At 36.1% G+C, this 27,270-nt stretch overlaps 1 protein-coding gene across 1 annotated transcript in view; it reads right to left on the minus strand.

Moving 5' to 3' along the window:
- Positions 1–27,270, minus strand: part of LOC149798775 (UV radiation resistance-associated protein-like) — a 73,502-nt gene that overhangs the window by 16,898 nt on the left and 29,334 nt on the right. The window contains exons 4-12 of the mRNA XM_089957647.1: positions 24,131–24,194; positions 23,854–23,951; positions 22,579–22,656; positions 20,088–20,173; positions 14,413–14,518; positions 12,272–12,398; positions 9,446–9,530; positions 2,092–2,182; positions 1,719–1,779 (exon numbers count right to left, since the gene is read on the minus strand). Of these exons, the coding sequence (XP_089813773.1) occupies positions 1,719–1,779; positions 2,092–2,182; positions 9,446–9,530; positions 12,272–12,398; positions 14,413–14,518; positions 20,088–20,173; positions 22,579–22,656; positions 23,854–23,951; positions 24,131–24,194 (796 nt within the window). The remainder of the gene's footprint in view (positions 1–1,718; positions 1,780–2,091; positions 2,183–9,445; positions 9,531–12,271; positions 12,399–14,412; positions 14,519–20,087; positions 20,174–22,578; positions 22,657–23,853; positions 23,952–24,130; positions 24,195–27,270) is intronic.

Here is a 27,270-nt window from a genome sequence, read left to right on the forward strand (position 1 = left end):
ATGTGCACTTAACTTGGCTCAGATAAATTTGAACTTAGTCGCGTGCTAGACATACCTTTAGAAAGAAAATGGCATTTTGGTCTACTTAAAATTGAAATTTGGAGTCATATTGTGAATGAACGTGCATTTCAACAACTTTTCCATTTGATCTGGAATGAATAGAATTGGTTATTTGTATCATTTCTACGAAATTTCTTGGTTCTGGACTGGATTTATGTGCAAGTTCTACAGGAAGTACACTGGATTTCAGCGGCGATGGAGCAGTGTGTTGACATTTGCAAGTGTGTTTCTTTTCTGCCATTCAATGTTTGAAATCATAATGTGGGAAAAATATGAAGTCATTCAATTTCAATTATCAAAAAGATGCTATGGAATATGTTTATTTCATTTTTAGTGCAGTAAGGAGGATGTAATTGCACCAGGAATATAGTCAAAATTACAGCACAATTTCGAAATGTGTAATCAAGCTTGAGAACCCATGACATGGCTCATGTAATTCTGATTTGCAGAACTAAGAAAGTACATTTTGAGGAAATTCAGGATGTAAAACTAAGTATATCTTTTGCCATTCTTATTACCAGCTAAAGGAGACAGTTTATGCCTTGTAACTTGCATGTTATTTGTAGGTACCCAGCAATTTTATGAAATCTGACGTCTATCGCCAAAATCCAAAACACTGTTATCAAAAAAGGTAATGTGGAATGTAGCAAAGCAGATGGTATGTGGCAGTCCATGAAACATGTTTTAGTTCATTCAGAAACAAATTTAATCAACCAAAAACATAAAGCATCTGCTACACGAGTGTACATGATTTGCTTACAAAGTAGTTCCTAATACACTAATGGGAACGTGTCCTGCACGAGTGCAATATGAAGGTGTGCAATATCATAAAATATTGCACGATTCTGACAATGTTACGGTAATGGAGAAACAAATGAGCATATAATAATTGGAGTGATTATTACAAGTAATTCTATTCCAGTCAGAATACTCCATTGTAATTGGAAATGATTATTACAAGGAATAGTATTCCAGTCATAATACTAAATAGTGATTAGATAAAATAAATAAAAGTATGCCAGACTGAATATACCATAATAATTGGTTATTACAAGTGGTGTGTGTGTGTGCGTATGTGTGTGTTGGATTTTTAATGTAGCTTTAACAATTTTTCAGTCATATTGCTACAATGTCTGCAGTATGGCAGCTTATAGTAATGTCCAGCACTTGGGCATCATGCCACAGACATGTGGCATCATGTCTCACCCAATCATTTTATCCTGACACCAGTCCTAACACTAACCTCTTAATTTAGAGTGCCTAGCGAGGCAACTGTTAGTACCAATTTTATAAGTCTCTGGTATGACTTGGCCAGGGTTTTAACCCATGACATCCTGCATTCAAGGCGGACACTCTAATCACTAGGCTACTGGAGCAGTCAGTTATTACAAGTAAAAATATTTCTGTCAGAATACTCCATTATAACTGGAAATGATTCAGGTATGAGAATGAACAATTTAAAACTTCCCTAAGTGTTTGTGAATTACCTAATTATGTTACCATGTATTGCTAAAAAAAATCCTTAAATTCTGCACCAACTGGTAACTGTTTTCAAGGAGCAAAAAGCCCTGGAATTTTGAATTTCTTGAGATTTATATATCTATTCAATTTCAGAGTAAATCAAAAAGACATGACTGCAATCTCAATGTTTTACAGACCTTGAAAGTCTTCGGAATTCGGCAGCCTGACATTACATATATAATGATTGTGTTTTTCATCCTGGAAATAGATCAACAAAAAACTTTAAATTATAAAACAAAGCCCATGGATGACTGAATGGCTTCATAAATTAGATATGAAAATATGCAAAATTGTTTTTCAGTGGATTGTTGTTATTTACATACATATATACATACATGCACACACACACATATACATACATACATACATACATACATGCAGAGCTTGATCAGACAAATAAACCGAATCAAGACACAAAAGTATTTGAAAATTCTGAAATGTTTTTTCTCTCATTATTTTTATGAACATGGCAGATATTAATTATATTCAAGATTAATTATTTTCTTTTACCTCTGTTATTGGGTAGATGATGGTAGCTAGTTCAGATATTATCTGTTTCCGCCGTATCATTAACTGGGCCGTCTCTTTGATGTATTTCTCTCTAAAATTAAAATGTGTGGAAATGAAAATTATGTGTACATAACTGGAAACCTTTCATGTGTAAAACAACAAAATCTACAAAAGAAAAGAAACTGTCCAAGCTATTTATGGAAAAACTAATGCTGCAATGCTTCCCTTTTCATAGACAAGTTGTTAATTGTTGTTGTTGTTGTAGGATTAAAGCCATTTTTCAGCACAAGATAGGCCATACATGGTGGCCAGTATAAATGGTGGAGGAAGAACCCTGGAAAAAACTTGAAAGAACCACTGACCCACGAGAAGCTACTAGCTAGCTTTCTCACATACCCACATTTGCTGAACTCAAGACTTGAACAATACATGCCAACCCCTGGCAAGGAAAAAGTGTAATCCAAGTGGACAAAAACAGTAATCTGAGCAGAAAAAGAGTAATCCACATATAACATGATAAAAATTCAATGAGCATATATGTACAAAATGATTTATTTATCCCTCTGGACTTTTAACATCAATTACTGCTTCAAGTTTTCATATATAATGCTTTGAGCTTTAAGAAGCAACAAACTCTCATATCGCATTTCAAAACAGTTTGTACCAGCTGAGACTATGAATGTTTTGCACACCAGCAGAGATCCAAGTGCTGGGTTACAGAGACTGGATCTGAATTCAGTTTTATTTCTGATACTGAACAATCTCTCTGTCAGCATTAGAATAGTAAAAAACTAATATTCCTTTCATAACCTTACAAAGAGGAAATTTATGAATTACAGTTATTGGGTCTTTTAGTGGGAAAATAAGATGAAAAAAAATAAATTCTGTCCACATGAAGTACGTTGTCAGGTTGAAAGTCAACTTGATACTTCAAGAGTTCTCCTTCTAATTTATCAGCAGCCTTTCCTGAAGCATGGTACATCATATAACAGAGACAACCTGATACGTACAATGATGAAGACATTTTTCAAAATATAAAATGCAACTACTTTATGAATTCCAGTCATCACTGATGCAGTATCAGCTGAAAACCCATACAGTTCTGCCAGCATATGTTTATTCAAAAACATTATAAAGCAAATACATAAAATGTTTTCTCAAGTGGAATCTACTGTTAAATATGGTAATGAAAGAAGAGCACTCTGACTTTGCCCTTTTCATTTTCAAAGTCTCTTACAAAGACTGGGCACAACTTTTTGTCACAATCACTACTCCTGTCTGTTGCAATACTAAACAGTCCAATTATCATGGCTTCTGTAATTTTAAGTGAAGTATCTTCTGCTAAACACCTAACAATATTAGATGATTTTGTTCTTGCACATGCATATTTTCTGCAATTTTGGAATCAGGAAACCTTGTCAGAACAAAGGACCAATGTAGTCTTCTACCGCTAGATGTTGTCCGTGTTTTATTAAGATGTGATGTGATTTTTGATTTTTAACGTAGCTTTAACAATTTTTCAGTTATATTGCTACGATGTCTGCAATGTGGCAGTTTATAGTGATGTCTAGCACTGGGGCATCATGCCGCAGACATGTAGCACGATGTCCCACCCAGTCACATTATCCTGACACCAGGCCGACCAGTCCTAACACTAACCTCTTAATGCTGAACGCCAAGCGAGGCAGCTGTTAGTACCATTTTTTAAGTCTCTGGTATGACTCGGCCGGGGATCGAACCCACGACCTCCCGCATCCGAGGCGGACGCTCTAACCACTAGGCCACCGGAGCGGTGTTTTATTAAGAACTCAGTAGATAACACATCTGCATTTATAAAATTCATGTCCACAATTTAGTTCGGCTGTATAAAAAGAAGTTACCTCAGTACTGGAGTTAGTAAATGAGCTAATTCAATGTTTCTTGTTTTACCATGACCAATATTAAAATCCTTTCCACACAGCCTGCAAGGAGCATGAAGGTCCCTAGAATGGAATGCTGTATTGTGTAATTCATGTATTCATCTCGGAATCAGTTTTTTGTCTTTTCCTAATCCATCTGTGAAATTATTTGAAAAATATTTTTGCTCTAACACGCATCGACTATAATAAAATGAACTTGACTTATAGCGCCAAATACCTACAGACTGGTTCTGTTTTGAATTAGAACAAAGAATCTGCGAGCTAAAAGTTAGAAAACCAGTCTGTTCTCTCCTAACTAAGCCATACAGCTGCTATAAATAGAAACCAAGGTCAAAAGTTGAAAGTAGAAACCAGCATGTTTCTTGAAGTAGGGCAACTGCTATAAATAGAACATAAAACTGTTAGGAAAGTGTATGCAAGTCTTCGGACAAGCGTACTCTTATGTCGTAGTTACATATAAGCTGTCTTTTCTAGAATATGGCCTGTGGGATTAATGGGATGTTAATAAAAATGAGAAAACAAATTATAAATTTTTTGGGAGGGGGATATACCGAAAACACATAATCCAAATACAGTTATAAATAATGCGTAATTTGGTGAAAAAAAGCGTAATGATTATGCCAAAAGCATAATGGTTGACATGTATGTGCCGGGGTTGGGTTTACAGTGTTGGGGTTTCTCCCATCTGTTTCATTAGTGTATCAACTCGTGAAGCAAATACAATAGAACTGGTAAGGAGTGTCAAAAAAACATTACAGCTGTAATCAAATCTGTGATGAACTTCCACTAGATTGAGTGGATTTCTGCTAGATGGGGGGATACACCTGGCTGAGTTGACTTCCAATACTCATAGTGGGCACTTAATTCCCTGCCTCTCTGTCCATGTCTACAATATGGTGCCAAGCAGTCCGGAAATCAATGTGCTGTTGAGCACTGTACTATTACTGAATTACAAAGGGTTAAGCTGTAACCCAAGTATGGCTTGGAGGAGACCTGGCAAATACAGACTGTCCACTGCCACAAGCAACAAACAATTCCCAAGACCTAAAGTTTTTGTCATAAAAGGATACCATTCTGGAGCAGCATAGATGGGTCACTGAATTTTCCTCAAACCTGCCTGATCTGTTCTTTACAAATGACAAGACATTAATCAACATGTCATGTGATACCAGGAACTGCTGACCATGAAGCAGTATTCATATATGACCAATGAAAATTAAGAAATCCCCAAACAAAATTTTCCAATACAGGACTGTAGTGGACCTGTCACCCTAACAAGACCTTCTCAGTAAGGCAGTCGATTTTTTAACATAAGCTAGACCAGTTTTCAGTAAGGTGTAACAAAATATCATTTACTGCTATTGTCAAGTTGGAAAACATGCATTTAAAAGTCCAGAAGTGTTATTCAAGACTTATGCAGTGACAGTAAACTGTATTCAACTAGGCCTAAAAAAATTTAAAGTTAATCTGATCCTTAATTACTTCCTGTACTGTTTCACAAACTGCAGTTCCAAACTCTATGGAGCTCAATGGCTTCTTGCTATTTTTCAACTTGATGTAATCCTTAAAAGGTTAAACTGATGTGGGCCGTGGCAATGGCAAACATCCTTCCCACCATTTGCCATATTCAAATCAACATACTGTAACAGTTGTCCTTATTGTTTTTCTGTCAAGAATCTAAATACTACCTTTCATTCCTCTGTACTTAAAACCTTTTTAAGAGGCTTATAGTCAATGCATTCTGAAAATGTATTGCTTGAAGTACGCAAATTTTAAAATCAATCAGTAACACCTTGATCATGCAGACAATTTGCATCACAAAATATGTGCAATTTAAAGAATTTGAGGTACTTCTGTAAAGTTGGTCTGGTTATCTGACCAACTCCAATGAATCGAATGCAAAGCCCAGATCTAAATTAACAGGATAAGATAGTATCAAGATGTTCTGCAAACAATCATATTTCCATAATATGTGCTTTTATTCCGTAAGTCCATATTTTAAGGGTACTTTCCATAATATGTGCTTTTATTCCGTAAGTCCATATTTTAAGGGTATTTTCCATAAGTCTTGCAGCAAAATCCAAAGGGTTGGCAGGTCTGCTGTAGACTATGCCAGATAGGTGAGAAACTAACAACATCCAGTGAGCCATTCATACTCGAGACAAAGAACCTTTCTGCAGACAATACATGGAAACTTACTGAGAAGATCAAATGTTATTGTCAAATTCATACTATCCATGGCCATATATGGAAACAAAACCAAAAAACCTTTAATACACAGATCCGTTAAAGCATAAAATAGAAGACAAAACAAATTTTCTGCATGACTGACAACAACAGGAAAGGCGAGAGATGGGCAACTTTACCAAAACTCAAATTCAAGAGCACAATTCTTTGAATGGCTGGCCTAATGGAGACGTAACAAAAACCAGAGAGCTGGAAACACTGATCAAGTGCACTACTTAACAAGCAGAAAAGATTTTAGAATCATATAAAATCCATACACAGAGACAACTGCAGTGCAGCCCACCATCAAGGAACATTGGAAACAACATTATGAGGCATCTGACAGGGAGAACATACTGAATTGTCAATACCAGTCTGTTTTCACACAATGACAAGAGTGACCTGCCCAGCCAGAAAGAGACTTATCATCAGTTCAAATGCCACTCTTATCCTTGAGAAGGCACAACAAGTACTTCCAGACAGACTGCCTGTTCGGTATTCATGATTTTTTTCCAACCTTTATGCCATTTCAGACTTCTCCATTTGATCAGGGTTCAAAACTCAACCCTACACTTTGTTTAGCACTGTATGAATGCTTTTCAAATATCATATTTCCAATTTCATGTCTTCATTAAAATTTGGAGGGTACTATGGTGTTATCTTCCAAACAAAGGAAATGGTGCATATTCCTTATGCAAGGAAAATCTTATCTAAAACATGTATGGAAGCAGAGATGACTAACAAAAAATCCTTCACATTGCACTTCCTGCAGATGCAAAACAACTGCTGTGGACATAAACACTTATTTCTGTTAGTGAAAAAGGAAAATGTTCAGAACATACACTTCCTTCTACATATTAACAAGGTGACTATGAGTTGTGCGGTTTGGAAATTGCCCCCCAGGGATTCTTTGCTAAACAAATTTTCTCCCATCAGCATGTTCAGTTACAGATTACATGTATAATCATATACAGAGACATGCCAAACTTGTTCCCCATGTATGATTTAAGTACTTTATTGACCATTTTGTAGTCACTCTTCTGTGTTGCTTTGTATCTATCTAGAGTTCTGATGTCAATACTTCAAATGCATGGCAGTCAATACCATACAGTTAGTTGTGATTCGTCGTTGTTGTTTTACTCTGGACTTGAACAAACAATAACCAATAAGAACTGAAAGTAACATATTTCACACCTGACACACTGTAAGTGTAGACCTCACATTCACTACAACTAAACCACTCCGGTGGCCTAGTGGTTAGAGTGTCTGCCTCAGATGCGTGAGGTTGTGGGTTTGATCCCCGGCCAAGTCATATCACAGACTTACAAAAATGGTACTAACAGCTGCCTTGCTTGGCACTCAGCATCAAGAGGTTAGTGTTAGGACTGGTTGGCCTGGTGTCAGTATAATGTGACTGGGTGGGACATCATGCTACATGTCTGCGGCAGGATGCCCCAGAGCTTGACATCATTATAAACTGTCACACTGTAGACATCATAGTGATATGACTGAAAAATTGTTACAGCTACTTTAAAAATCAAAATCACACAAACACACACACACTACAAGTAAACAAGATGTGAAGCAAACTTTGCATAAAAATAGTTATTAATTGATCAGAAGAGTATTTAAATCATATATGTCGAACAAATCTTGAATGTCTTCTTTATGTTGATTGTGCTATCTTTGGCTGATCATGCTGATGGGATCAAATAATCAGCATGGAATTAGCAATGGGGGAAGCCGATATCAAACCAAATTAGTTAGTCCTTGTGTTTGCTAATTTGCAGAAGGCAAGTGGTGCTGTCAACAGTTTTTCTTTGTTACAGATGTTAATAAATACATGTGCCTACTACAGCTGCCTCGGATGAATTATCAATTGAAACAATAAAAAGACTAATGACTAATAATTATTAATGACTGCTGAAGATAAAAGTAACTTGTATAGTGTAAATATTATTTTGGTATTAATTTTTTACCACTTGTATCTATGTGGAAAAAATACTGATACATCATTTCACCCCTAGTACTAAGTTATGTGAATTTCCATCCTGTGGTTTGGAAGTAGTTAAAACTTAAATGGATTGAGATGGGTATCAATATATTCCTATGCAAAAGCAAGGAAATAACAACGGAATCAAAGATTTGCCAAACAATTTGGTTTATGTTAACTAATTTAATGACTGTAGTACAAAATGTCACAGATTTACACCAGCATTGCAAACAAGCATCAATATAGTAGTCAATCCACTTTAATGTGCACTGTTATACTTGGATAGTGAGGACATGCACACATTTAATTTAATCCATATTAATGTACACTGTTAGTACCTGGATGGTGAGGACATGCACACATTTAATCCATATTAATGTGCACTGTTAGTACTTGGATGGTGAGAACATGCACACATTTAATCCATATTAATGTACACTGTTAGTACTTGGATGGTGAGGACATGCACACATTTAATCCATATTAATGTGCACTGTTAGTACTTGGATGGTGAGGACATGCACACATTTAATCCATATTAATGTGCACTGTTAGTACTTGGATGGTGAGGACATGCACATATTTAATCCATATTAATGTGCACTGTTAGTACTTGGATGGTGAGGACATGTACACATTTAATCCATATTAATGTGCACTGTTAGTACTTGGATGGTGAGGACATGCAAACATTTAATCCATATTAATGTGCACTGTTAGTACTTGGATGGTGAGGACATGCACATATTTAATCCATATTAATGTGCACTGTTAGTACTTGGATGGTGAGGACATACACACATTTAATCCATATTAATGTGCACTATTAGTACTTTGACATGTACACAGTCAATCCACTTTAATGTCCATTGTTAGTACCTGGGTAGCAAGGACATGCATGTAATCCATATTAATGTGCACTGTTATTACTTGGATAGTGAGGACATACATTTAATCCATATTAATGTCCACTGTTAGCACTTAGACAGTGAAGACATGCACACAATTTAATCCATATTAATGTGCACTGTTAGTACTTGGATAGAGAGGACATGCACAGTCAATCCACTTTAATGTGCACTGTAATTACTTGGATAGCGAGGACACAGTTCTGCCATTTCTAAATTAACTGAATACAAACTAAGGCTTAACATCTGAATTTGGAGTTCTCAGTAAAATTACATGTCAAAAATATTATATAAAATTGCATACCAACCTTGTTTGAAAATAATGCCTTTTTTTTTCATTAAGTTCCCTTTTATCTTTCTCTAAATCTGTGAATCTCTTCTTCAATCCTGCACCTGTTGTTACATTAGAAAACAAGTTCAACATTAAATACAATATATGAAGATTAAGGATGTGCAACTGCAGGACTCATGCTAATATATAAATAACTGCACAAAAAATGACCAAATGTGCAACTGCTGCACATAATTTTTTGCAAAGCCAACCTTGAATTACTTCATTACATTAAGCTCTATGACAGACCCTATATTGATGGATGTAATACTGCCACCATTTCCGTTTCACACCAACCCCCAAAATCATTTGCAGTTCTATGAGAGAACCTACCATGATGGACGTAATACTGCCACCATTTCCATTTCACACCAACCCCCAAAATCATCTGCAGTTCTATGAGAGAACCTGCCATGATGGACGTAATACTAGCACCATTTCCCATTTGAGGCTCAAACTAAACTGCAATTCTTAATATACCCTAGCATAAATGAATGTAATACTACCACAATTTCCATTTCCGACCCAAACTAAGTTCCAGCAAATACCTTATATAGTGGCCATGATAGATATTAAATCTGAACAACTTTTCAATTTGGACCTAATTCAAGATATAAAAATTTCTAGAGTGACTCTGCATGTCCATAGGAATATCTGTTCAAAAAGAGCAACAACAGGATTTTCATGATGGCTTCAATGGTGTCTGTGTTGAAGATCAGAACAGCACAATTTTCATTCAGAACCATCAACATTTTGCATGAGGTGTTTTACTGAAAGCCTGTGTCAACCTGAGCAGCTTTTTCGGACAAGTAGCTATAATAAGCCTTTCAAGATGGACACCCTGTCAAATACTGAATGTCTGACAGCAACATTTTTGCCAAGGATCAATTAGATCTTATGATGAATGTGTCTGCCAAGTTTTATGATTTTCCTTCTACTGGTCTGGGAGGAGTAGTAATAGCATTTATTTTTGTGGGTATCGATTTGTGATATTTTCTTGAAAAGAGAATTCTCATTTGTACTCAAACTCATGGACTGAGGAAGGGCCCAATTGTTTCCATCTGTCCATAGAAGGGATCCAAATGTTTCCATCTGTCCATAGAAGGGATCCAATTGTTTCCATCTGTCCATAGTAGGGATCCAACTGTTTCCATCTGTCCACAGAAGGGATCCAATTGTTTCCATATGTCCATAGAAGGGATCCAATTGTTTCTATCTGTCCACAGAATGGATCCAATTGTTTCCAGCTGTCCATAGAAAGGATCTGATTGTTTCCATCTGTCCATAGCAAGGATCCAATTGTTTCCATCTGTCCATAGAAGGGATCCAACTGTTTCCATCTGTCCATAGAAAAGATCCAATTATTTATATATGTCCACAGAAAGGATCCAATTGTTTCCATCAGTCCATAGAAGGGATCCAATTGTTCCCATCTGTCCACAGAAGGGATCCAATTGTTTCCATCAGTCCATAGAAGGGATCCAATTGTTCCCATCTGTCCACAGAAGGGATCCAATTGTTTCCATATGTCCATAGCAGGATCATTGTTGGGTTTTTGAAATTGTGGTTGGTACAAACCACAAAATCCATGAAAACTGGTGCCTTATGAGAAATAGTGAAGTCACAATATTTGCTTACAGCCGGATGCTGAAAAAACTAGTGTTGAGAACTGGTTCAACTTTCATAATCTGTCATCAGTTTATGAGGACCAATCAACAATCAACTAATAATTTACTGATCTGTCCACATGGCATATTGCCAAAAACATATATTCAAAAAGCCTATAGTCTGAATGAAGAAAATAATGGATAGATTTTAGAAAATCACATTAAAAAAATCATTACTGATTTAATGGCATTTCATTAAAAGTGATCAGTGCTAAATCACACTGATTAACTGTAAAAGTGATCAATACTAGATCATACTGATTAACTGGGAAAGTGACCAATGCTATATCATACTGATTAACTGGAAAAGTGATCGATGCTAGATCATACTGATTAACTGGAAAAGTGATCGATGCTAGATCATATTATCTAGAAAAGCACTACAGACACAGACAATAGATTCCATATCATGGACACCAGGCCATTCATAAGTTCTGCTGACTTTTGATTGGTAGAGTGATTAAGAGACTTAATGGAATTAATCTCATCCCTTTCTTTAAAACAGCAGCAAAGCACAGATATTGCTCTAACATTCTACAACAGTATTTCTGACATTCTACAACAGTATTTTGTTCAATCTGAATTCCAACATTACAAAACATGCCTTCTGCAACACTATCTTGTATCATCTCAATTCCAACATTCAAAATAATGCTTTCTACAATACTATCTTGTATCACCTCAATTCCAACATTACAAAAAAATGCCTTCTACAACATCTTGTATCACCTCAATTCCAACATTACAAAATAATGCCTTCTACAACACTATCTTGTATCACCTTAATTCCAACATTTCAAAATAATGCCTCCTACAACACTATCTTGTATCACCTCGATTCCAACATTTCAAAATAATGCCTTCTGCAACACCATCTTATATCACCTCAATTCCAACATTTCAAAATAATGCCTTCTACAACACTATCTTGCATCACCTCGATCCCAACACTACAAAATACCTTGTGAGCTTCTATGTCTGTTCACAACATATTCTTCATTACTTCTGGGGTGGTCTCTTATAAAATGCTAAATGACTGTTAATATTTTAATCTCTCTCTTCATGTCTTCATTAATTTTCCTTAACATTTTTCAATGAGCCCTAATTTGAGACTTGGCAGTTATTTATTATCTTACTTTCATTCTCTCTGGTTTTTTTCAGTCTTACAAAGTTTTCTTTATCACTGCGAAGTTTGGAAATCTGCCAGGTCAGTTCACTTCTCAACTGCTCCATCCTCATCAGGCTCTCTTCTCTTCTGTACAGCTTAAAAAAATGAGATTGTCACCAGGTCAATCAACCTTGATTAGCATCTCCTTAGTGCATTAGCCATTTTCAATCAGAAGGCTATCAGATGATTACAGGTTTGAGAGTTAATATCATGATAATTGATTACAGATGTGTTTGCACCATGACTGTTGATTACAGGTGTGAGATTAATGACATTACAGTTGAGTACAGGTGTGAGAATAACAGCATGACAACTGATTACAGGTGTAAGATTAATACCTTGCTGGGGAATTCAGTAGAAAAAATAAGAAGAAAAAATATAAGATACCTTGATGTCGGTCCCAATGGGACACTTATGCATACACTTAGAAGCAAAGCATAATAACGATAAGAACTAATTAATTCCATTGAAATGGTTGTGAGTTCAGTCAATTAATTAGATCTCTTTGTCATCCTAATATAATTTTGCACAATTAAAAATATGTGTGTGTTGCTTTATACAGTTAACATAGGGTTGCCAAATAATAATGTTTCAATCGTAAATGGAATGTGTATAGGATTTGATCTCCAAGATTTGAATATTTGGAAGAAAATGTTATGCATTCTCAATTTCACCACGGGAGCAATATTTATTATTAGATACATGATTCATATATAAATTGTAATTCAAGTTATTACAATTTGTTCATAGCCTACCATGCAAAATCTGAGACATTCCATCACTAGCATAGCAGTAACAGGGAGTGGTTTCTTTATCGTGCTTCAAGTAGGCTTTAAAATTATGTACTGAAGGGTTGTTTCTCACTTCAACAGGTAACAAGTTCCATATTAGAATCATAGAAGGTAGAAACGAACTGTAGAACATGGTTATTCTACACAATGATGGTCAAAGATCATTTGAAGATCAAATGGGGTAGGTCTCGTGTTCTGTAAATAACGGCTGAATAAAACCTTGAAGATAAGTGGGAGATAGTCCATTGTAAATTTTAAATAAATGAAGCAGTTTATGCTTGTAACAGTGTGAGTTTTGGCTTTCTCTGCTGATTTCATTGTACAACTGCTACGGAGAAACACTTCTGGTTTCACCTGTTATTATTCTCATCGTCTCAACATTTATTTTTCTAGGAGTTCTTTATCATTTCATTGTACAACTGTCTCAAATGTAATCAGCATAGTCACAAATTGGAATAATATAAAATTTGTACATTTTTCCAAGGATAATCAATCTAGTCTGAAGATGAGACTTTCTAAACAATTTCTCCCAGACTTTGTCAGAAATGTATTTAATGTGTGGCAAAATGCACAGATGTTTATGCTGAGAAACCTCTTGCAGGTTTCTTTTGACCACACATAATATAGCATGGTGGTTCTGGTTCCTTTTTTCATGTTATTAGCATTGATTCAGTCTTGTCTGGATTAAATGTAACTAACCAATGTCTGGTCCATTCATGTATCTTTAGAAAATCAGTGTTTAAGATTTCACCAGCTGTGATTTGGTTATCAACTATGATATATAATGCTGTACCATCAGCAAATAGTCTGACTGATGATTCTATATTCTCCACAATATCATTGATGAAAATTACAAATAACAGTGGTCTCAAAATAGATCCCTGTTGGGACTCCAGCATTAATGCATCGAACATCTGAGGATTTGGAATTTATAATTACTCGTTTTCTTGACAGTCAATAACTTTCAAACCATAATAACATATTTCCATGGATTTTGAGAGAAATCCTTTGTGCCAAACTTGTCGAAAGCCTTGCTAATATTGAAGAAAATGGTCCTAATCTCCCTTCCTAAGACATCTTTCACAAGAATTTAAATTTTACAACAGGTACACTTGAATGCAGAACTGTTTTAAATAAGCATTAAATCTAAATTTCATATACAAGCATCATTTATTATTCTACGTTTCCTTTTCAGTAGTACTTGTGCCGAATACTTATTCTTCTTTTTGGTTTCTCTCTATCCTTACTTATGTCATAACAAATCAATTTAAGACAGGTTAGAGATATCAATGATTTCTGTATTCACATATGTACCTACTTTTTGTGACTTTTCCTGGGAGGCAAGCAGCTTGTCTTCAATCGATCTATGAACTCTGTTGACTGATGCCTGAGTCTGTTTTATTGCACGGAGAACAGTTTGAACTCTGAAATCATGCCATAAATGCACATATTTTAGCAAAATGAAACATGCAAAAGAATTATAAAAGAAACACTGATTAATCAATTATAATCCTAATAACGTACTGTGAACCTGAGCATTGCATGGTGTTCTAGCATTAAACATGATTGCAAACAACTCAATTCCCCCATATTCTCAGTCTAGGAGAATGAATAAGAAAGAGAATGAGCATGGTTCATACATCCCTAGAGAGTCTAAAGACCTTTCAAGGACTTCCAAAAGTTTCTAGAGTATCTAGTCTTACAGAAAATGACTATCTTCCATATGTTACTCTTCTAACCACCCTTGCTGTGTATCTTTTGACTTAACAAACTGTATCCCATTTTATTTATTCATTCATTTTGGACGATAAATAAATAACACAAATTCTTAATTGAAAAAGTTATATAATCTGTTCAGTTTGAATATTTTGCATTTCCTCTAAGAAGAAATACAAGAAGTTTTTCAACAAACAGAACAACCTGCCAAGGATAAAATCAACATTTTAAAATTTAAGTTTTCAAGGCAACAATTTTTCAAGGACGTAAGAACCACGATGAATGAATGTGAAAAATCCAAACATGTTAAAGGCAAAACAAAACTCACCCTTGCTACTGCTAGGTAGCTACCCATCAACTAAATGTTAAATAGTTAAAGCTAAGTGAGAGGTCAACAAGGATGCCTGCATTTACAACAATGAGTACGAGGGTTTATTGATTTACAACGATAAGTACGAGGGTTTATTGATTTACAACGATGACTACGAGGGTTTATTGACATTGTGATCAGGTCAGTTTTTTCAGCAAACCAAAATCAAACTGTAATTTACTGACAAATTAACTTTCTCCATTTCATACATTCCCCAATCACATTCATGTTAGGAGAATAGGAAATACAAGGAGAAAATGCATGGGCATCCTAAATTTACAATTGTGGTCCTCCTATGTGAAGAACAAACTGCCCAGGAAAAATGAATTCACACCCATGAGGACATTCTGCTGATTTCAAACTGATCCTGTTGCTTAAATTCTTGTCTCTACAAAGCTAGATCATACAAACAATGCCGAATGCACATGCCAGCCAATGGCTTCTATTATGTCTCAGTTTGTATTGTTGTGTTGCAGGCTTGCACAGATCACTCTAATCTCAGGAGCTGAGACCATCCTGAGGCAATTCTGATATTGTGAAATCTCAGAGTATGTTAAGCATACTACCCATGTAAACCATGATGACTGGGCTTCTGGGGTTATCATCTTTCTGGACATCACCAGGAGAGACATAGGTCCCACAACCCTTTTCCATTATCATCTTTCTGGTCTGAGGCACTCAGTGGGCTGATACTGCTGAAATTACACCAGTAACATGAAATCCATTACTTTCCCAAGTCAGCCTTTCAAGTGGAAGGACTTCTAGCACACGGGTTCTTTCCATGATAGAAGGTTGAAATTCATTTGGACATGGAGTTCTCCTGATAATAGCCAGGTGTGATGGAGAAGCCTCTTTATGATGGGATGAAAATACCAGTGGCCATGGCTGTTTTGAGAAGGCTGGGCATCAGGGGAATTTTTCAATGGAAAATCTATCACTAGATCAAGCAGATTGTTCACCCACTATCTGCTGAAAATCAACTCTGCAACTTGAGACTGAATGGGATTGAAGAAACAACAAACACGTGAGTGACAATGAAAAATGCATTATCCTCTTGCACTAATGATTGTAAAATAAAGAAACATTAAATATTTCCTTATGTATGACTTTCTGTAATGTATGAATGACATACCAGTCATTGTCTAAATAAAAAATATGATATGCTAAAACAATAATAGATATAATACAAACATCTTCAAATTGTTTCCATCTGTCCATAGAAGGGATCCAATTGTTTCCATCTGTCCATAGAAGGGATCCAATTGTTTCCATCTGTCCATAGAAGGGATCCAATTGTTTCCATCTGTCCATAGAAGGGATCCAATTGTTTCCATATGTCAAAATAATCTACACACAGGTGTACTGCATATATGTTCATATCCATGTCAATAATTTGAATCTTATCATTACTCGCTACCAAATTACATAAGCAATACACTCTTAGTGAATTAAACTAAAAGTACGATAAAACAATGCAAGCATATAATATAACAGTGAGCGTGTTTTGCGAAACTGAACATTAATTTGAACTAAAAAGAATATAACTCACCCAACTCATTGGCTCGAACTAGGCAAAACATAATGGCTTTTATGCCCTGACAGCTAAAAGTACAAAGAGCTTCCCTCTAATGGCTGTCTCAGTCAAGATCCCGAATATATATAGTAAGCATGTGTCTGATTTGAATTTTTAACATAGATTTATCATTTTTTCAGTCATTTCGCTAAGATGTCTGCAGTGTGGCAGTTTATAGTGATGTCCAGCACTGAGGCATCATGCCGCAGACCTGTAGCATGATGTCCCACCCAGTCACATTACACTGACACCAGGCCGACCAGTCCTAACACTAAGCTCTTAATGCTGAGCACCAAGTATGGCAGCTGTTAGTACCATTTTTGTAAGTCTTTGGTATGATTCAGACAGGGATCAAATCCGTGACCTCCCGCATCTGAGGCAGATGCTCTAACCACTAGGCCACCGGAGCTGTCAATATATATAGTTGCACATGGTAACATGTATTACGCACATGCTGCGCAAGTAATGTAGGCATCATGCGATGCAAGTAAACAGCATATTTACAAAAATACTATGGTGCACGAAACACGTCACCTTAATGATACTGGAATCTATGGTGGTCTAGCCAAGCCATATCAGGTATTTTGTAACACCTTCCCTGTATCGGACAATATGTCTGTGATACATGGAGAAGATGCAAAGGGATGGGCAGGATAAACAAAATCTAAAGCCCTCTGAAACAACATGGATCACCCATTTGTTGTGGTATTAGGATGCTCTAAGACTGGAAGGGAGATGGCACCAATTGGTAGGTTCTCTGTAGATAGACGAAAATAAACAGGTCTAGCACCAACTTGTAGCCTGTCTTTAGATGGAAGAAAATAAAGGGGTCTGACACCAACTCGTATGCCATCTTTAGATGGAAGAAAAGGGTCTGGTACAAACTTGAGGATGTCTATAGATGGAAGAAAATAATGGGGTCAGGCACAAACTTGCAGGCTGTCTTTAGATGGATGAAAATAAATGGGCCTGGTGCCAACTCATAGGCTGTCTTAAGATGGAAGATAATAAAGGGTCTGGCACCAACTTGTAGGCTGTCTTTAAATGGAAGAAAAGAAAGGGGTCTGGCACCAGCTTGTAGGCTGTCTTTAGATGGAAGAAAAGGGTCTGGTACAAACCTGAGGCTGTCTTTAGAGGGAAGAAAATAAAGGAGTCTGGCACCAACTGGTAGGTTGTCTTTAGATGGAGGAAAATAAAGGGGGCTTGCACCAACTGGTAAGTTGTCTGAAGATGTGTAGGGTGGAAGGTCACTGATAGTTGTTGGGAGGCTTGTGAATGGAAATCCCTTGTTTCCTACTCCCTTTACACTATAGCCCCTGCAATTAAGGGGCCTGTTGCTACCTGCAATTGAACAGAGGTCAAAACTGCAGTTGAGGCTAATTAGCCTAAATGTCTCTCTCCATTGCAGTTGAGGCTGAATCAGTCTAAATGCAGAAACAGGCAGCCATTCTACCTCCAGACTGTACCATGCCAAAAACTGTAGAGCAGAAAGACGAATAATGATGTGGCTTCACTGTAGATGAACAGAGGCAAGCAACTCATTGCACTAAATTAGCTAAAGCCATTATGGCATTAGATATTGTATAGTGTGTGAAAGCCATTTGGGTATTAGACACTGTATTGTGTGAGGATTTGCTGATAACTATGACAATCCGGCTGTGGATTCCCACAGTTCAACCGCTCATTGCTCCTCCATTTCTAGGTGACCAGATGTTACAGTTCCAATTGACACAGTTTGCATCATCTTTTGGGGTGGCTGGTAAGAACCATCACAGCATTCCCTTTAGTGACTATGCTAGCTCAAGATTTTCAAAATGGCTGCCATAAGTGACCATTATGGATGTTTAATTGGGCACCATTTTCATTTACGACAAACTAGACAACAGAAGAAACCTTCAGTAAAAATCCCATGTCAAAAGAGGCATTCATCCTGAAGGAGTAGCAACAAGATTTTCAAGATAGCCATTATGGTTGCCACAGTGGATGACTGAGGGGCAACACTTACAATTGGGACCTACTAGACAGCGTAAGACATTTATTAGTCATACCCCCATGTCAATGTCACATTCCATTAAGGAAGAGTAGAGATAAGACAGCTATCATGGAAGCCATATTGGTGAAAACCCCATATTGATTTCATCATCTGTACAAGTTATGCTTTACAGTATTTTAAAATTTTTAACTTCCTCCCACTATATCTTCTGCATGATGTTCAATCTCTGAAGTGAAACTGTGCAATACCAGGACCTTTCTTTCTATCTTTTATGACCATTCATCCATGAGGAGTAGTGATAACATGATTTACAAAATGGTTGGCTGCCATACCAAATGTCTGAGAGGTACCATTTTCATTTAGGACCAATTAGATATTGTTAAGAAGTGTTTTGGTGACATGTTGATAATATATCCATTAAAGAAGTGTTTTGGTGACATGCTGATAATATATCCATTAAAGAAGTGTTTTGGTGACATGTTGATAATATATCCATTAAAGTAGTAGTAGCGATAACCATACTGTATATCCACATTTTCATTGAGGACTAACCAGACATTGTGATAAAGGTGTGTTTAAAATGTTGTGGCAATCAGACAGGTAATTTTATGAGTAGTTGTGATAACAAAAAAGCAAGCTACTTTATAAGCTCTACTAGTCCATGACCATAGGGCTCAAAACTACTTTTAACTTTTTGTCCATAAAAGATGGCCATAGGGCTCAAAACTACTTTTAACTTTTGGTTCACAACAGATGGACATAGGGCTCAAAACTTTTAACCTTGGGTCCATAACAGATGACCATTGGGCTCAAAACTACTTTTAACTTTTGATCCATAACAGATGACCATAGGGCTCAAAACTACTTCTAACTTTTGGCCCATAACAGATGACTATTGGGCTCAAAACTACTTTTAACTTTTGATCCATAACAGATGGCCATAGGGCTCAAAACATTTAACCTTGGGTCCATAACAGATGACCATTGGGCTCAAAACTACTTTTAACCTTGGGTCCATAACAGATGGCCATAGGGCTCAAAACTACTTTTAACTTTTGGTCCATAACAGACAAGAAGTACTGCCCCCTTTAATAGTCTCACAACATAAATTAGATATGGAAAACATCAATAATTACAGTTATACAGGTTGTATGTGCAATCCATATCCTCCAAACATATGAGGTGTTGTACATGTGAATTTAAAAATAGGTAGTCTTTCCCTTCTACAAACTCAAGTGAATCAACAGTTAAGAAAACCAAATAATAATGCTTGTCCAGGGGATATATCTATTTTATCTGGCGTATTCTGTAATATTATTGTTTTCATTTTATTAATATTACCTTGATAATGAATTGATGGTGTAGGAATTTCTTAAAGCTGTCGGGTCTACTACAATCTCTTGTTGTTCTTCCTTATCTGGTGTAATCTGGAATCATATCCAAACATTAAAAAATGTTCAAATTTCACTTTTCATGTAAGAAAAAACTGTGTAGTTAATTAAATATCAATGGATTTTTTTTTAATGGAAATTAACTATAATCTAGATAAACTACCAATACTGAAATATTATGAGTTTGTCACTAAAAAGAGAGTCTACCCTCAGTAATAACTGTTCAATGACTGTCACCCTGTACAAAGTGCATTAAGCTACAGATTTCATCTTCTATTCAAATGGATGAAAGATCTGTGTATGAAATAACTAAGAGTGATTTGTAAATCTGTACTTTATTTAAAATTAATTTTAAAAAGAAAAGAACTTTATCTTTTAGTGATGGATGCATTTCAAAGGGCTCTATTCATTACACTTTGCCAAGAGCCCTATTCAATATAATTTGCAAAGAGTCCTATTCATTATAATTTTATCAAAGGCCCAATTCATTACACTTTGCAAAGGGCCCTATTCATTGCAATTTGCAAAGGGCCCAATTCATTATAATTTGCAAAGGGCCCAATTCATTGCAATTTGCAAATGGACCCTATTCACTGCAATTTGCAAAAGGCCCTATTCATTATAATTTGCAAAGGGCCCAATTCATTGCAATCTGCAAAAGGGCCTTATTCACTGCAATTTGCAAAGGGCCCTAATCAAGGCAATCTGCAAAGGGCCCTACTCAATGCCATTTGCAATGAGCCCTAGCCATTACAATTTGCAAAGGGCCCTACTCATTGCAATTTGGGAAGATTTCCATTGGTCAGAACATAATCATGTGATCAGACCCAACTGAGTTTATTTCTGTATGAACTGTATGGAGAACTACTTTATACTACTTTCTATAAATCGAGTCATGTGCTAAGTAACTAATGTAAACACTGAACTGGGAGGCATACAAACTGCATGCCTTTAAAACAATAAAAATGTTTATATTTTATTTAGAAAACTGAATAAATTGCTTTGACAGAATCAAATAAAACATCTTTGAAGTTTTTCAGAATATAAATTTTAAAAAATTTGGACTAGATATGAAAAAGAAAAGGTGGGAAACTCAAACTCTGCCAAGAAAATTGGGGCAACTGCACTTTCACTGCAGCTTTACAAATGAATTTAAAACTAAAGGCAAATGGATATATGGATGGGTCAAATACTAACAATGTAACAATGTGATTCACAGTCCTACAATGTAAGATGCCGACCTTGATGTTAGGATGTGGTGGTGGGTGGGAAATCCGCTACACCCACCATCGTAACTGTCAGAGTTGATGTCTTGCACTGTTTTCTATTGGACTCCAATCACTATAACCATTTACTGATATTCTTAATTTGATTTGCAAGTAGCCCCTGTATGTAGCCTAAACTGTTCATGCGAAAATAGATTTAAAGACTCGCAAATTGGTTACTGAAATGTCTGGGCAATAACGATTTGACCAAGTAACAACAAACTCATGTTAGCATCAAATCCAAGAGTCATTCATATGTCAAACAAAACAACACATCCTTTGCTTTGAATACTGAACTTCTACTCAGATCACATATGCCAATTTAGACAAAAGATTAAAACCCTGATGTGGAATGTTCAAAACCTTAGATCGCTTACCATTGGTATAATTTTTTGTTTGATATTGACATAGCTATGGATCTCCTGTTCTATAAATAGCTACATAGACACCTCAACAAAAATTCATATGCTTAAACAAGGTCTAAAACTGAAAGGAAATACCTTTATAAAAAAAACAAAATAATCAAATATTTAAAAAATTCTAAGAACTGCAATTATAAGGGTTAATGTTTTTTCTGAGTTTATCATGGTATAAACTCAGGAAAAAACCCCACAATAAACTCATAATTAAATACATTATTTTTATGTTTTACGTAACTTATTAGGACATATCCTTTAATACTGAAACATCTCCCAGTATAAGGCCCCTTCACTCATTATTTAGGTCCACTCATTAACAACATTATAAAGAGGGAATGATGTATTATTTGGGTGTTGATCATTTGTAACCATTTCTCACTTCACAGAGAATTACACATAACTGCAATGAACAAAATAACTACAGAAAACTTGGAAGAAATGGCCAGCTAGTTACATCTGATTTTATACAAGGCAATATATTTTGCAGACCTATACTACTGTACATATAGGAGGCAGAATTTTGCATGAAAACATATTTGTACTATGTACCAGCCTAATCTACGAATTAAGAATCTGGTCTCTCTAAGCGCAATGGTCTTTTAAGTTCAGCTGCACCGCACTATCACTATCCTACATTTTGCGAAGCTTGCAATATGCCATGTAAAAACTCATATTCCTTCTCTGAAAACTCAAACCCTATAAAATATTAGTAAAACACTATATGTATTAAAGGATATTGTTCATTCCACATACATACCTGGGGTGCAATGAAGAACTTGTCAAACATTCCAGTGATGAGTGTATTTTGATCGTATTTTACAACATCTTGCTGAAGCTAAAAAAGAAAAGAAAAGAGCAGTCTAAAATAACAGCAAGCTATCAGATTCCTTTTCTATGGAACAACACAAGTAGGTCATATAGCACAGAAACAAGGAAATGCCTTGCCCAAATACACAATTCAACAATGACCAATTCAAACTATTTGATACTCAAAAAGTGAATATTTATTCCAGAAATTAATAAACCCATGACCTGAGTGGCTGTAATCATTCTCTGCCTCTCCTGTCCCGATTCTTTAATACTGAAAGAATTTATTTATTTATAAAGAATTTATTTTTGGAAATCCATGTCTACATTTAATTCTCCCTATGCACATCTTGGGAAATGAATGCAAACAGTCATCAATGGAATTTTTGACAAATTCTTTTTTTCCCCAAGTTTGTAAATTGTAAATAAGATGTCAGCATAGCTTCAATAAAAATTTAATGGAATTTTCCAATTGGACAGGACTCACATCTAGGAGATTTGAGAACATTCTATTGTTTTCTTAGGCCAAGTGATATATATATATATATATATATATATATATATATATATATATATATATATATATATATATATATATGGCAGCTGTAAACAAAGTTTCATTCCTGAGATCAATCTGTGGAATCATTTTCAGTTGTGTTCATATATAATCTGAGACAAATCATTTCTTTAAATTATTCATTGGAATTACAACGAGCTCATTGACTTCTGGACACATTATTTTTTAACCAGAGTGAATTCATCCAAAGACATTCTGAATCGCATCACTGGTACATCAGGGCATTCAGAACTATTGGAATTCATTTGGAACATTCTCTACCTTTGGAGTTGTGATAGGACATTTAAGGTTATTTTGGATATAATTCACAATACTGTAAGTGTTTCACAGCTGTATACTTTATAACATAGAAAAATAAATAACTTGTTGATTTTATTTAAGAAGTTGATTTCACTTTCTGAAAGTTATTTTAAGACATATAGTTGTAACACATCACATTTCTGTCTGCCAGTGAAATACATTGTCTTAAACTTCCTTGGCAATTAACACAACCTTATCAGCAAGCATGAGATTGCTCAATTCAGTCTAAATTCAACCATACTTATCTTTCATCTTTTTCCTGAATCCTTTTAATCAATCCTACTGCCACTCAGATGACAAATAAGGGTCATTAGTGCAAGTGTGCAAAATCAACTCTGCCTGTCTTACCTTCTCAGCAAAGAAAACAAGGCCAGTTAGATTTATATGCCAGTCAAGAAGGAGCCTGAATTTTTCTCCATGGCCAACCCAAACACGAACCACAAAAGCTAATTACATGTTAAGGGATTAAAATACAAACATCATAATATCTATAAGAAACTGACACAATGAAGAGAATATAAAAAAATAATTTTTTTTATAACTGGGATAAATTTCAAGACATAATGGCACAGATCAGGACTAACTACATTTAATAAATGTTTTAATTTTCAAAGCAAAAGGATACATTTGGCTTGCAAATCAATTTCATTTTCATATCTGCTGATGTCGAAGCTTTGCCAAGTTGGATTCTGAAAGGAAATTCATGCAAGTTACAAGAAGTGCTGTATATAACTAGCAGTGCAGCCCACAAATCACTATTCAGAGCACATTTTGTCCCCATATAGCTACTCAGAGCACACAGTTGTCCCCATATCACTATTCAGCACACACTGTTGTCCCCATATCAATACCCAAAACACACTGTTGTCCACATATCACTACTCTGAGCACACTGTTGTCCCCATATCTCTATTCACAGTAGACTGTTGTCCCCATATCGCTATTCAGAGCACATTGCTGTCTCCATATCAATCCTCAGAACACACTGTTGTCCCCATAAGACCCTCAGAGCACATTGTCCCCATATTGCTATTTAGAGCACATTGTTGGCCCCTATATCCATTGGCTTCAGAGATGCAGCTAAAATAAATTCCTTTGTATGAGGGCCTCAAGGTAGATTAGTTCTTAGCTAATTGTGTTACCCTCTTTAAACAAAGTCATTATTTTACTACTCATTTCACTGTTGTCCCCATAAGACTACTGTTGTCCCCATATCACTACTCAGAGCAGTGTTGTCTCCATATCACTACTCAGAACAGAGTGCAGTTTGCTTTTCATTACATTTTAAATATGGTAAAATCCTTTAGGGCATTTTGTTTAAATGATATAAATAATAATTGTATATTTAAGGAGGTACCCTCTCAACAGAAGGCGGCATTTTTATACACTTTACTGGTGCATTTAATATTTTTTATCCTTTTTTATCCAGTATATTTGATATGACAGAATACTCAATAATAGAAGGCATATTTGCACACACTACATGTATATATATGACAGCACATTCAATAAGAGGGATCTTTATAAGGAGTGAAACGATAAACCTGTGCCGCATATCGATATGATTCACAATATGCAGCTTGCGATACGATACATATATGAACTTGGTTTTTTCTTCATCTTTGTAAGGTAGGTGGTGCCCTTTCATGTAGACATTCTTCGACCTATTTCCAGTATGCAGATGACACAGTAGACATTCTGGTCCTATTTCCAGTATGCAGATGACACAGTAGACATTCTGGTCCTATTTCCAGTATGCAGATGACACACAGACATATAGTTATCATATAGTATATGCAATTCTCACTGATGGGAAGATAACAACAATACTTTCAAACAGACTACCTGTTGGTTGCAGTGAGTTTTATCCAACATTTTAGGCCATTTAATGGTGGATCCATTTAACTCCCTTTATTTTGTACAACACAAATGATTTAAAAACATCTTATTAAGCAGCAGGGAGGGCGAATCGGACATTTTGTCCAAACGTCATTTGGCTTAATTAATACTTTCTGCACTCAGCGGATCCGGTGTCGTCAGCGCCTGGTAAAAAAAAAAACGACGTCGTCGTCGTTGTCATCGTCGAGGGGCTAAATCGACAATTGTCCGGACGTCATTTGGTTTAATTAATACCTTCTGCGCGCCGATCCTAGCGTCGTCAGCGTCCGGCAAGCACAGCGACGACCGCGTCGATGTCATCGCCCTCCCTGCTGCTATGATCTTACAAACAGAGTGATCACTAACTCCTCCTCTTGTAGGTCAATTAGGTTATTTGACTGGTCGGTAATTCTAAAATTAATTCTCGTTAAAAACCGATCATGGCATCGCATATAGACCGGATTAATCGGACTCTCAATGATCAAAAATCCCGGAGGGGCTGTTGGTGAAAACGAATAAAGGATATACCCCTGTTGAGCCTGATTTGATTGCTTGGTATCTACCTGGTAACTCCCTTCGATAACATCGCACACTAGATTGATTGCTATCACCGATGCGATATTTACGTTGTACGGGGCAATATGCCTACCATCATCTCCGTTATTGTGTCTGAGGATATAAGTTGATGGACCGAGAAAATCATTAAGAGACTTTCTTAGTTCTGGCGCGTTGTATCCTGGAAACTTGAAATCGGGTAAATCGGCTTCTGTGATATTATACTCGGTTAGGAATTTTTGTTTACTACCATCGCTGTTATCGGATATTATTTTAACGACTCGTTCATTGATATATTCCATGTCTGATATAAGTTGATTTAACACCTCAACGTGTTTTCGTTCTTTTGTTTCCCGTAGCTGTTCTAGTTGTAATTGGTAATAATGATTAATCTCGGCAAACATATCAGTGATATCACTTAAAATAAATATTAATATGGCGACCGATTCAGTAGTTTCCTTATGCTGAAAATACCACTGCATGATATTCCTGCGTTGAAATAAAAACCAACTGGGTGATAACGTGCTTTTTATAGTAGATAATTTATTTAGATAATTGGGATTAATCTCATGATACGATTGATCATTCGTGTGCAAGTTCGCGGGTGGATCCTTAGGCCATCCTAGTATGGTTCTTATTGAACTGTTATAAATATCAACCATATACCCCGGTGTGCTTATTTCAATCGTCGACGATAACGTCGGTTCATGAACCGTAATAGCGATTTTTGATTCCTTTCCTGTGATCGATTTTATCCTGCGCTGAAATTCTCCATTGATTTGTTCTATTTGGTATGACCCAGTTGGTATTGTAACCTCATTCCAGTCTGGGGTCCCATCGGGCTTATTTGTCCACGCAAAAACCAGCGAGTTATTAGGTTGTTGTCCGTTAAATGCGTCCGCTCGGATATTAGGCCAACTGTGATATACTCGCAATTTTGCCAGCGCTATTTCCTTCACTGGAGCCGGCGATGGGAAGTTCACACTGAATTCGGGTTTCGTTGACGTTATCGATATCATATTTGTTTGTACCGGAGTGGTGTTCTCCGCGATCCGCTGAAGTAATTGAAACCCTTCGGGGTTCAGCGACATTATTATTATTCGTTGTTTTTAGTGTCTAATTTCAACAACCAGGTGGTTCCGGCTTCCAGTTAAAAATCCTCGATTTTTGACATCGCGGAGCTATACAACTGGACCATCGTGGAGAATTCAACATCGGATATGAACAAATTATCAATCGACAACGAGATCAACCCGGATAATTTCGAGTACGCGTCGGATACTATTTGATGTTTTACTGTATACTCGTTGAGTTTTTTCTGAAAACACGATG

This window comes from Sinohyriopsis cumingii, chromosome 5, assembly GCF_028554795.1.
Source record: "Sinohyriopsis cumingii isolate HCF-2022 chromosome 5, ASM2855479v2, whole genome shotgun sequence".
NCBI lineage: Eukaryota > Metazoa > Mollusca > Bivalvia > Unionida > Unionidae > Sinohyriopsis > Sinohyriopsis cumingii.